We start from the raw sequence: 12197 nt of genomic DNA on the forward strand, positions 1-12197 counted from the left end.
CATGGAGTTTGCATATTCTCCCCGTCTCTGTGTGGATTTCCTCCCATGGTCTAAAGATTGCGGTTAGGTAGGTTGGCCATGCTAAGTTGCCCGTGGTGTTCAGGGATGTGCAAGCTAGGTGGACTAGCGATAGGAAATGCAGGGTTACAGGTATAGGGTATAGGGTAGGGGGTGGGTCTGGGTCAGATAGTCTTCGGAAAGTCATGGTGGACTCGGTGGGCCAAATGGTCTGCTTCCACACTATGGAGATTCAATGATTCCCAGAACCTACATTTAATTAATAAGTAACAAATTAAAACCTGTGAGACTCACTTAATCTTTCACTATACACCATGGAGCCAATTGTCTAATGGTATCACTGGGCTGGTAATTCAGTGGCTGAGGTAAATTCCCAGGGATCCAGGGTTGAATCATGCAACAGTAGACAATGGAATTTGAATTCAATTTTTTTAAAAAATCAAATTTAATGAACAAGTTAAGAGATGAATGAAGACATTGTCAATTGTCTGGAAATCGCATTTAGTTCACTAATGTCCTTTAAGGACGGAAACTGCTATCCTTATCTAGTCTGGCCTGGCCTACATGTGACTCCAGGCCCAGAACAATGTGACTGATTCTTAACTGCTCTCTGGGCAATTAGGGATGGACACTAAATGCTGGCCCAGCTAGCAATGCCCTTATCCTGTGAATGATTTTGTTTTTAAAAAGCACCAATCATGCCTCTATTATTTACCGAGTACTATAAATGATTCCCCAGTTAAATGACATAAATGATCTGGATTTTGTTATCAATGGAGGTGATGGCATTCACGTCTGACCTCAAAAAAAGTTGCCTACAAGGATCTTGTCATTTCTCTAGTGTGGGTTCCCCTCTATGAGGTTACTGTGGAGCCAGTGCAAAAGGGATCATGAGGATTCCTACCATAGTGATGTCACCGAGCACAGGAAACAAACGATCATGTCGAAGAATTCACAGAAAGCAAACCAGGAGCATAGGAAATGGAAGAGGCCAATCAGTCCCATGAACACCTGTCCCACCATACAATGTGATTGTGGCTGATCTGTGGCCTAACGTTTGGCCCATATCCCTTAATACCCTTGCTTAACAAAAATGTATCTAACTTAGATTTAAAACTACCAACTGATCCAGCATCAGCAATCATTTGTAGACAAGAGTTCTAAACAACTATCACTTTTTGTGTGTCAAATGCTTCTTAACATCCCTCTCAATGGCTTTCCCCTAATTCTTAAATGATGCCCCCAGTTTTAGAATCGTCAAACAGTGGCAATAGTTTATCTTTATCTACTCTGTCTTTTCTTGTTAATATCTTCATGATTTCATCAGATCCCTTCCTATCATTCTAAATTCGAGAGAAAACAGGCATAATTTTTACAATCTCGCCTCATAACCTAACCCTTGAAGCCCAGGTGTCATTCTTGTAAAACCATGTTGTACTCACTCCAAACCCAATATATCCTTCCTAAGATGTGATGGCCAGACCGGCCCGCAGTACTTCACTTGTGGTCTAACCAAGGTTTTATATAACTGCAACACAATGTCTGCATCCTTGTATTCAAGTCCTTTCGATATAAAGGCCAGATTCCACCAGCTTTCTTGATTATTTTCTGCACCCATTCAGAGCATTTTAAAGACCTATGCACCTGAGCGCCAAGTCTCTTTGAATATCCACTATATTAAACTTCATGCCATCTAGGAAGTACCCTAATCTATATTTATTTTGGTCAAAACGAATAACCTCACACTTGCTTACATTGAACTTCATCTGCCATAGTTTTGTCCATTCACTTAGTCTATCAATATCCCTCTAATGTTATGCTGTTGTTTACATTGTCTACAATGTCACCTAACTTTGTGTCATCAGCAAATTTGGATATATATTTTTTATACTATTATCTTAGTTGTTAATTAATAATATGAATAAATGAGACCCTAACACAAATCCTTTTTGGGTCCCACTGGTCACGTCCTGCAAATTTGAGTACTACCTCATTATCCTTACTTTCTGCTGCCTGCTATTCAACCAATTTCTGAGCCAAATCGGTAATTTTCCCTCAATTCCATGGACTTCTACCTTAGTTAACAATCTGTATGTGCAATTGATCACATGCCTTCTGAAGTCTATACAAACAATGACCACTGACATTCCCTCGTCCACTACCTTAGTCACTTAAAAAAAAAGAGGTTTGTTGGGTGTTGTCTGCCTGTTATTCATCTATTCTGGCTCTCTCTGGTTAACTGAAAAATTTTGAAGTGCTCAGTTATTTTATTCTTGATCAGAGGCAGCAAACCCATCACAGATGCTAGGCTACTCATCTGTAATTACGTGATTTTCCTCTTTCACCTTTCTTAAAAAGCGGAGTAATGTGTGCAATTTTTTGATCCAGAGGGACAATTCCCGTAGCGAGGGAACATTGAAAGATTATAGTTCGAGCTCCCCTACTTTCTTACACGCTCAGATGGAAACGGTCAGGTCCCAGAGATCCGTTGCTCTTTAATTCTATTAGTAACCTCATTACTGATGTTTTACTTAGGTAAAATGTGTCCAAATTGTTTATAATTCAAATTTATGAAATTAACAGAAGGCAAAATAAAGATTGGTGCTTTTTGATCTATCTATCTATGATTGATAGATAAAGAGATAAATGCATTCCAACCATGGATTAACTACTGGAAAATATTAACATATAACTGTAAACACACACACAAACACACACACACACACACACGCACACACACGCACACACACCTAAAAACAAAGTATTGGCAAAACAATTCAATAGTTCCAGCCCTTAGGATACAATGAGTATTCCATTCATTTCCCAAGTCTTTCAGTTTTCTGATGCTTTCCTTCAGGTTTTCTTTTATTTGCTCACAGAAGATCAACATCATTGTCTTAGCTAACATTTCTGGCCCATTGTGATGGGCAGGCATAGAATGATTAGTTCACGAATGATAAGATCTGTCATCAGAAGCTTACAGCAAATGGTGGATGAAAATAACCAGCTTTCTCTAGTTTCAGATATCTTTACTGTGGATAAAGAGGGAGAGAAGGAGAGACACCATCTCTGCTTTCCAGAAGTCTGAAGGCTTTTCACGGTATTCCACTCACTCAGAGGATGTTTAGCTAATGGGAACCAATCAGAGAGCTGTTATCAGGATGCCAAACTTTGGCATTCACAACTGATCACAATTCCACAAAACAGTCGACCAATGTTGCAGGCTGAATGTCATCCTGGGTACAAACCCAGAAACTGACCACTTCTTAAAACCTACAGCAATGCTTACATAGTAATAATGTAAGGACAACCCACAATGCCTTTCAAAAACTTGCTATTCAAAACTACAACAATTCATTCCTCAGTCCTTTGTGGTAAAACAGTCCTTTTCTCACATTCAAAATTAAAGTACTTTTCTTTTCAAATGCAACATTTTTCAAGCATTCATGGCATGTGGACATCTCAGGTTGGACTGGCATTTATTATCTTTCCCACTTGCCCTTGATAAGGTGGTGTTGAATTCACATCATGAATAGCTGTAAACCAACTGTTGTATTATCCATAATGCTGTTAGAAAAGGAATGATAAAATTGTAACCCAACCACACTGATGGAACAGCAATATATTTTTAGGTCAGGACGGTGAGAAACATGGAAGGGAACTTGTAGATTATATTGTTCCCATGTACCAGCTATCCTTGTCTTTCAAGACTTAAATGGTTGTGAGTTTGGGAGGTGATATCTATGTAGTCTTGATAATTATTACAGTCCATCTTGAAGATCATACAGACTGCCACTACTGAGCTTTGGTGGTGGACTGGCTGAAAGTTTGCAGATGTGATGCTGTCCAAATGGCTGCTTTGTCTTGGATGGTGCCAAGCTTCCTGAGTGTCATTGGAGCTGCACCTATCCAGGGTATGTGTGGAGCATTCCATCACTCTTCTCACCTGTGCCTGGTAGATGATAGACAGGCTTTGGGGAGTCAGGAAGTGAGTTACTTGCTGCAGCATTCCTAGCCTCTGACCTGCTCTTGCAACCAGCATATATATGTATGAAGAGTTTAGTTCAATTTATGGTCAATCGTAACTCACAGGATGTGGATATTGAGTGATTCAGTGATTGTCGTGACATTGAATGTCACAAAATAATGGTTTGATTCTCTCTTATTGGAGGGGGTCATTCCCTGGCACTTGTATGGCATGAATGTAATTTGCCGCTTGTCATCCCGAATACGGATACTGTCCATATTTTATTGCATTTAAACATGGGCTGCTTCAGTATCTGAGAACCCGTGAGTGGTGCTGAACATGGTGCAGTAATGCACATTACTGTGGAACAAAGGAGAGTTCATACCTCAATACTCATTGATTCCAGTTTTGCTGGGGCTCCTGGATGCCACATTCAGTCGAATGCAGCCTTGATATCAAGGGTTGTCACAATCACCTCACCTCTAGAATTCAGCTCTTTTGCCCATGTTTGAACCAAGGCTGTAATGAGGTCAGGAGTTGAATGGCCCTGATGGAATCTAAACTGGGCATCACTGAGCAGGTTATTGCTGAGGAGGTGCTCCCCAATCGCAGTATTGATGCCACCTTCCATGAATTTATTGATCTTCAACTGAATGGCTGGGTTAGATTTTTCCTGTTTTTTTTCTGTATACAGTACGTATCTGTGCAATTTTAACAACGTTGAGTGGGTGCTGGTGTTGTAAATCAACTGGAAGAGCCCGATTATGGGAGCAGCAAGTTCTGGAGCACAAGTCTTCAATGCTACTGTTGGAGTGATGTCAGGGCCCATAGCCTTTGTAGCACCCAATGCCTTGAACTGTTTCTTGATGCCTCATGGAGTGAATCAAATTGGTTGAAGGCATCTGTATTGTTGGGGACATATGGATTATCCACTTGCCACTTCTGGCAGAGTACTGCAGCCAATTTTTCAGCCTTATCTTTTGCACTGATGTGTTGGGCTCAGAGTCTCCTCCAGTGAGTTGTTTAAATATCTACACCATTCATGACTGGAAGAGGTAGGACTGCTGAGCTTAGCGCTGATTGATTGGTTGTTTGGGATTGCTAAATATCATTTGCTGCTTTGCTATTTGGCATGTAAGCAGTCCAGTTTAGTAGCTTCACCAGATTGACATCTCATTTTTAGGTCTGTCTAATGCAAGTCCTGACATCTGCCCCTACATTGAACCAGGGTTGGTCCCTGTCTTGATGGTAATGGTTGAGTGGGGAATAAGCTGGGCCAATTAGTTTGCAGATTGTGCTGCTGTTGATGGCCCACAGTGCTTGAAGGATGACCAGTCTTGAGTGGCGACATCTGTTCGAAGTCTGTCCCACTTAGCATGGTGATACTGCCATACAACACAATGGACGGTATTCTCAATGTGAAGGTGGGACTTCATCTCCACAAGGACTGCGTAGTGATCACTCTTATCCATACTGCCACAGACAGATGCATCTGTAGCTGGCAGATTCGTAATGAAGTCGAGTATGTTTTTCCCTCCTATTGGCACTCTCACTACCTGCCACAGACCGAGTCTAGCAGCGATTCCTTTAAGACCTGACAACCTTGATCAGTAGTGCTGCTGCTGAGACAGTCTGGGTGTGAAATCCCTCACTGAATTCCCTCAACTAGTTTGTTCCTTTGCCACCTTCAGTGCTTCCTCCAAGTGTTGTTCAACGTGGACAACTACTGATTCATCACCTGAGGGAGGCTGGTATGTGGTATCAGCAAGAAGTTTCTGCGCACCCCCGCCCCCCCCCCCCCAATCCCCGCACCCCCATTCTACCAGATGCCATGACACTTCAAGGGGTCTGGAGTCACTTTTAAAGGACACCCAGGAAAACTCCCTCCCAAATATATAACCTCTACTGGATCTGTCTTGCAGGTGGGGCAGGACATATCCAGGGATGGTGATCATGGTGTCTGGGACATTGTCTGAAAGGTATGGTTCTATGAGGCTAACTTTGTCAGTTTGCTGCTTGACTAGTCTGTGAGACAGATCACCCATGTTTGGCACCAGTCCCCAGATATTAGTTAGGAGAACAGGTGTTCCTTGTTATTGCAGGTTTCTGCAACTAGATTGGTGCTGGGTGGTTCTTCCAGTTTTGTTTCTTTGAGACTTTGTAGAGTTCAGCATAGTTTAGTGGCTTGCTAGACCATTTCAGAGAGCAGTTGAGAGTCAACTACATTGTTGTGGATCTGGAGGCACAGGTAGGCCAGACCAGGAGAAGATTTACTTTTGTGAACAAGGTGGGATTTTCCCTGAAAATCTTAATTCTTAATTCCAGATTTTTAAATTGAATTTAAATTCCATCACCTGTTGTGATGGGATTTGAACAGAGATATGCAGAACATTAGCTGGCTTTCTGGATTAATACTCTCTTGATAATAACACTAGGCCACTACCTTTCCATCATAAGATGAAACATTATCTTGTTATGACACAGAGACAGATAGCCAAACCAAATTAGTCTTTCTAACTCTATTCGCAACACATCAAAATTAAACTATTCAAGTGTCCCAAAGATTACTCCATTGGACCCTCATCAGACTTCTGAATAACTGATATCAGACTTTGTGAATAATTAGTCCCAGGTACTGGTTTTGCATCTCAAATAAAAGATTCTTAAATTTGCAATTAGTTTAGCAGGAGTAACTGCAATGCGTTTGCCTACTCAACTTGTCGAAATCACATTGAATCCTCCTTGCATTCTCCCCATGACTCACAATCCCATCCAAATTTGTGTTGTCAGAAAATTCAGAAATGTTGTGTTTAGTTCCCTTATCCAAATTGTTCATCCATCTTGTGAATAACTGGGGCCAAGCATTGATCCTTGTAATACACCCAGGCCACTCGCCCCTGCCACACAGAAAAGAAAAGCTATTTATTTCTACTTTCTATTTCTTGTCCACCAATCCATTCTTAATCCATGCTTTAATATTGGCCTCTTATGAGGGGTCTTATTAAATCTCAGTCAATCTGTTAAACAATTGTTAACCGGTTCCAACACTAGAGAATCTAACCTTCATCCCTTGATGTCTAATGGTATTGCCCGTATCGAATTTTCCACTTTAAACATCCTGGGAGTAGCTATTGAACACAAACTGAACTGGACCTGCCACATAAAAACAATGGCCATAAGAGCAGCTCTAACAATATTGCAGAAGCTCAATGCAATCCAGGACAAAGCGGTTCAATTGATTGTCACCCCAACCACCACTTTCGCTGCACAAATGCACTGGCTCAGTAGGAGGCTATGTACCACCTACAAAATTCATGGCAATTACTCATCAAGGCTTCTTTGACAGCGACTTCCAAATTCAAATAATCTACAACCTTGAAATACAAGGGCAGCAGATCATGGGAACATTGCCTTCTGCAAGTTTCCCTCTCAGCCTCAGCCATCCTGACTTGGGACTATATCACTGTTGCAAGGTCAAAATTCTGGACCCTCTTCCTCACTGTACTTTATGTGTACCTACATCCTAAGGACTGCAGCACATCATAAAGGTGAAGATTGTCCAGGTCAAAATGTGTTGTTTCCCTGACATCAGGATTAAGGATATCTCAGAGAGAGTGCAGAATATTCTAAAAGGGTAGAAGGACTAGCACGGGGTCATTGTACACATTGGAATTAAAGACATAGGTAGAGAAAAGGATGATATACTGAGGACAGAGTATAGGAAATTATGCAGAAGTTTATAAAGGATGACATTGGAGATAGTAATGTCTGGAGTTCTCCCGGTGCCTCGAGCTAGAAGGGAATAGAAGGATAGAGCAGATGAATGTGCAGCTGAGGGACTGGTGCAGGGGAGAAGGATTCACATTTTTGGATCATTGACATCATTTCTGGGGTAGAGGTGACCTGCATGAGAAGGACAGATTGCGTCTATATGGAAGGGAACTAATATACTGGTGGGGAGATTTGCGAGAGCTGCTTGGGAGGATTTAAACTAATAAGTTGGGGAGGGGTGGGCGTTAAGACCCAGAGAGATAGAGATGAAAGAAATCAGTCTGAACTGATGGAGTTGGGAATAGTGTAAATAGGTAACAGCTTTTCACTGGGGTGTGGTAGTCCAATACCAGTGGGCATGGTTTTAAGGTAAGAGGGAAAAGCTTTAAAAGGGGCCAAAGTGGCAAAATTTTCACACAGAGGCAGGTGTGTGTATGGAATGAGCTGCCAGGGTAAGTGGTGGATGCTGGTACAAGAACAACATTTAAAAGGCATCTGGATGGGTATATGAGATAACAAAGTGGAGAGCTAATGAAAATGGTGGAACCAGCTGGATTCATGGAAGGCTCAGGTCTCTAACTCTGAGGTGCCCAAGATGGAGCCAAGGACCATTGGCAACATTGAGTAAGAGATGGATAGCTGTAAATATGCCATCCAGAAACAAGAAGCAGTTTCGCATGATGTGCCTCCAGATGCTGCTGGCCAAGGAGAAGTGCTATGACAAACAAAGATGGGGTTTCAGAAAGACTACAAGAAATGAGACACTGCAGCATCCTTTGCATTGTCGCCCTGCACCCCACACTCCAATACCTGGGGGAAGGAGAAGAACATGTGGACAGAACATTTCAAAGAAGCAGTCAAAGGGGGTCGAGGGGTTGGTGGGCATCAGGGTTGAGACAGAAATCTCACTAATGAGGGAGAAGGCATACTCAATGAGGAGAGTGATAGCAATGCCACAGAGGGACACAGAATGAGGTTTTAGCCAAGATTGTGAATCGATTGAGAAAAAAGGATAAAGTCACAGCTGGCACAAGTGTGGCTGCACTGTGGACCAATTTTGAAAGAATCAAGACAGCCAATTTCTGATCTGCTGGGGATAGGGAAAGTATGAGAAAGCTTCTGTAGAGTACTATCACGAGACAGAATTGGTGAAAGTCAATGACAAGGAGATATCTACAAGATCTTTATAATTGGGAGTAAAGCCATGCAGATGGAGTGAAAGAGATCACTGCACACTTTCCCTTATACTGTGGGATTAGTAGACTACTGCAAGCCCACATACAGGGGTAGATTGACGGGCAAAAACTCTAAGTACAACCCAGAGTACGGTGACATGAACCTGAATCTTAGATTCTTGTGGGATAATCTTATCTGTGCCACTGCCAATAGAGGAAAACCTGACAAGGAACTTTGGCAGAGATAATGGGAACTGCAGATGCTGGAGAATTCCAAGATAATAAAATGTGAGGCTGGATGAACACAGCAGGCCAAGCAGCATCTCAGGAGCACAAAAGCTGACATTTCGGGCCTAGACCCTTCATCAGAGAGGGGGATGGGGGGAGGGAACTGGAATAAATAGGGAGAGAGGGGGAGGAGGACCGAAGATGGAGAGTAAAGAAGATAGGTGGAGAGAGTGTAGGTGGGGAGGTAGGGAGGGGATAGGTCAGTCCAGGGAAGACGGACAGGTCAAGGAGGTGGGATGAGGTTAGTAGGTAGCTGGGGGTGCGGCTTGGGGTGGGAGGAAGGGATGGGTGAGAGGAAGAACCGGTTAGGGAGGCAGAGACAGGTTGGACTGGTTTTGGGATGCAGTGGGTGGGGGGGAAGAGCTGGGCTGGTTGTGTGGTGCAGTGGGGGGAGGGGACGAACTGGGCTGGTTTAGGGATGCAGTAGGAGAAGGGGAGATTTTGAAACTGGTGAAGTCCACATTGATACCATATGGCTGCAGGGTTCCCAGACGGAATATGAGTTGCTGTTCCTGCAACCTTCGGGTGGCATCATTGTGGCACTGCAGGAGGCCCATGATGGACATGTCATCTAGAGAATGGGAGGGGGAGTGGAAATGGTTTGCGACTGGGAGGTGCAGTTGTTTGTTGCGGACTGAGCGGAGGTGTTCTGCAAAGCGGTCCCCAAGCCTCCGCTTGGTTTCCCCAATGTAGAGGAAGCCGCACCGGGTACAGTGGATGCAATATACCACATTGGCAGATGTGCAGGTGAACCTCTGCTTAATGTGGAATGTCATCTTGGGGCCTGGGATGGGGTTGAGGGAGGAGGTGTGGGGACAAGTGTAGCATTTCCTGCGGTTGCAGGGGAAGGTGCCGGGTGTGGTGGGGTTCAAAACCACATTCGGAGTGGTGAGCATAATCCCAAGATCTCAGAGCACTAACTTAGTTAGTAATAGGAGGTGGATAGCATTGGTGTGTTGTGATTCTAAATAGTAGGGCATTTTTGATAATCATGACCTTGTCTTGTATTGTTGAGTTATCTTTCTGCATATTGTTGAGTTATCTGTCTCCTGTACTGTTGTGTTACTTTCTCTGTGCATAAATAAACACAGATTCCTTTGCCGTCAAATTTCTGTCTGCTGCCTTTTCATTACATCCTGATTAATAAGTCCAGAGTCCACAAAAATGGGTTGGAAGCAATTTGAACCTCTTAAAAGTCAAGGTTGAAACCCAAACCCTACATAACTTAGCCATTAAGTGCCACTGCAGAATCAGACATCAGGAACTGTCCCTGTCTCACAAAACCTGATGTCAAATAGTGCCTGTCTGGACAAGTGAACACCAACTATTTGATACTAAAGCCATCACAGCTAATGGATCTAACTTCAAGTGATAATCTTTTCATTTCAACAAGGAACTCAAGCAATTGGTTCCACCAGCATTCCACAGAGACTGATTGAGACTTTGTTCTTATCTTTTGCTCTTCTATACTTGTTTTAATATTAGTACCTGCTGACATTGCTGGCAAAAACTTTATTATTTTAACTGCTGAGGAACATTGCATAAAACTCGTAATGAACTAACCTTTGCCTGTTAAACCAAAAATATGACCACCCTGAACTGGTCTTCTCTAACTTGAACCATATAAATTAAAAAAGGGTACGCAAATTTATTTCACAATTTATTGACCATGCTGGGAACAGTTCTTGCTTAAATCTATGAAGCCACTTAATCAATTTCAACTTTATACTTTAGGATTTAACTGTGTCATGTCCAGACTGCAACATTTCTACGCTCTTCACAGTTGTAATGATGGCAAGCGCTGACAAGAGCAATGTCCAAGCCAACAGTCCTTATAAGTTGATGAAATTTCCTTGCGTTATGCTTTTCTCTCCCCCGTAATATGGGTTCAATACAGTACCTCCTCCATGTCTGTAAGCCAGGTAAGGGAATCTCCAGATGTTGCCCAGACCCACAGCACAGCCGACTGTCGAGAACAAGTAGTCAGTTTTCGAAGACCAGTTGCCTCTCTTTACTTTCTCATTATTTTTACGCACAGGTTTATTGATAACACTCTGGAGGCAGAGAGAAGAATTGACCAAATCAGGAAGTAGATTTTCTCAGTCTAAACCTCGGCAATAAATCTAACTCTCCCCCACTGTAGAAACATTTCTTTATTCCCGATTTTACAGCAATTACTTAGCAGCTAGGAAACATCGTGAACATTGCAGAGCGACTCTGCAGTTTACAACAGTTAAGATCCCCAAACATCTAGCACCTCTCAGGATTTTACATGTTTTGATAAAATACTCACTGTATCTCCCAGACAGTGTGTTTCCTGTTCATTCTGTGAGAGCTCAGATAAAGCCAAGTCCCTCTGGCCCATCATGGGGTTACAATGAATAATTTTTTCACTTGTTCAGGAGCTGGATTTTAACCACGAGGAGTAAATCTTGCCTAAAGATATTTTATCCTTCCAACATTCCAGACATCTGGTGAAGAACTATTCAGCTTCTTACCAGGTAAATGACTGCTGAGTCTGACAAGGCATATTGAAAAAAGGCAAGACCTAACTGCTCCAGTCTGGGTGGTTTCCAAGTTTCCTGACTATCTCTGGTGCTCATTAACTAATGTCCACACTTAAAAAGACTGATATGCAAGTATTTGCACTTGTTTCAGAACATTCAGTGACAGAATTCAGCTGTTTTGCATTATGTCATTCACACCAATGTTTTGAAATGAAGAGGTCACGATGTAGAGAAGAGGCCATGGCATGAATCAGCTTGTGCAGCCTTCAGCTTGGGGTGGCTGTTAATCTACTTTCTACCCTCCTACAATGATAATAAGGTCTTCCTGCTTCTCAGTTCCCATCCCACCTACTTAGCATCCAAAGGATCATAAAATACCATTTCTGTCACCCCCAGCACGATGCCACGTCCAGACACATATCCCCGTCCTCTCCCTGCTCAACATTCCACACTGTGGTCCACTCCTCCTCC

At 42.7% G+C, this 12197-nt stretch overlaps 1 protein-coding gene across 1 annotated transcript in view; it reads right to left on the reverse strand.

The window, feature by feature from the left end:
• Nucleotides 1-11584, reverse strand: part of LOC125459001 (sodium- and chloride-dependent neutral and basic amino acid transporter B(0+)-like) — a 64994-nt gene extending 53410 nt beyond the window's left edge. Inside the window, exons 1-2 of the mRNA XM_059651295.1 lie at nucleotides 11513-11584; nucleotides 11120-11273 (exon numbers count right to left, since the gene is read on the reverse strand). Coding sequence (XP_059507278.1) covers nucleotides 11120-11273; nucleotides 11513-11584 — 226 coding nt within the window. The remainder of the gene's footprint in view (nucleotides 1-11119; nucleotides 11274-11512) is intronic.
• Between the last annotated feature and the right edge of the window lie 613 nt (nucleotides 11585-12197).

Source organism: Stegostoma tigrinum, chromosome 15, assembly GCF_030684315.1.
Source record: "Stegostoma tigrinum isolate sSteTig4 chromosome 15, sSteTig4.hap1, whole genome shotgun sequence".
NCBI classification, from domain to species: domain Eukaryota; kingdom Metazoa; phylum Chordata; class Chondrichthyes; order Orectolobiformes; family Stegostomatidae; genus Stegostoma; species Stegostoma tigrinum.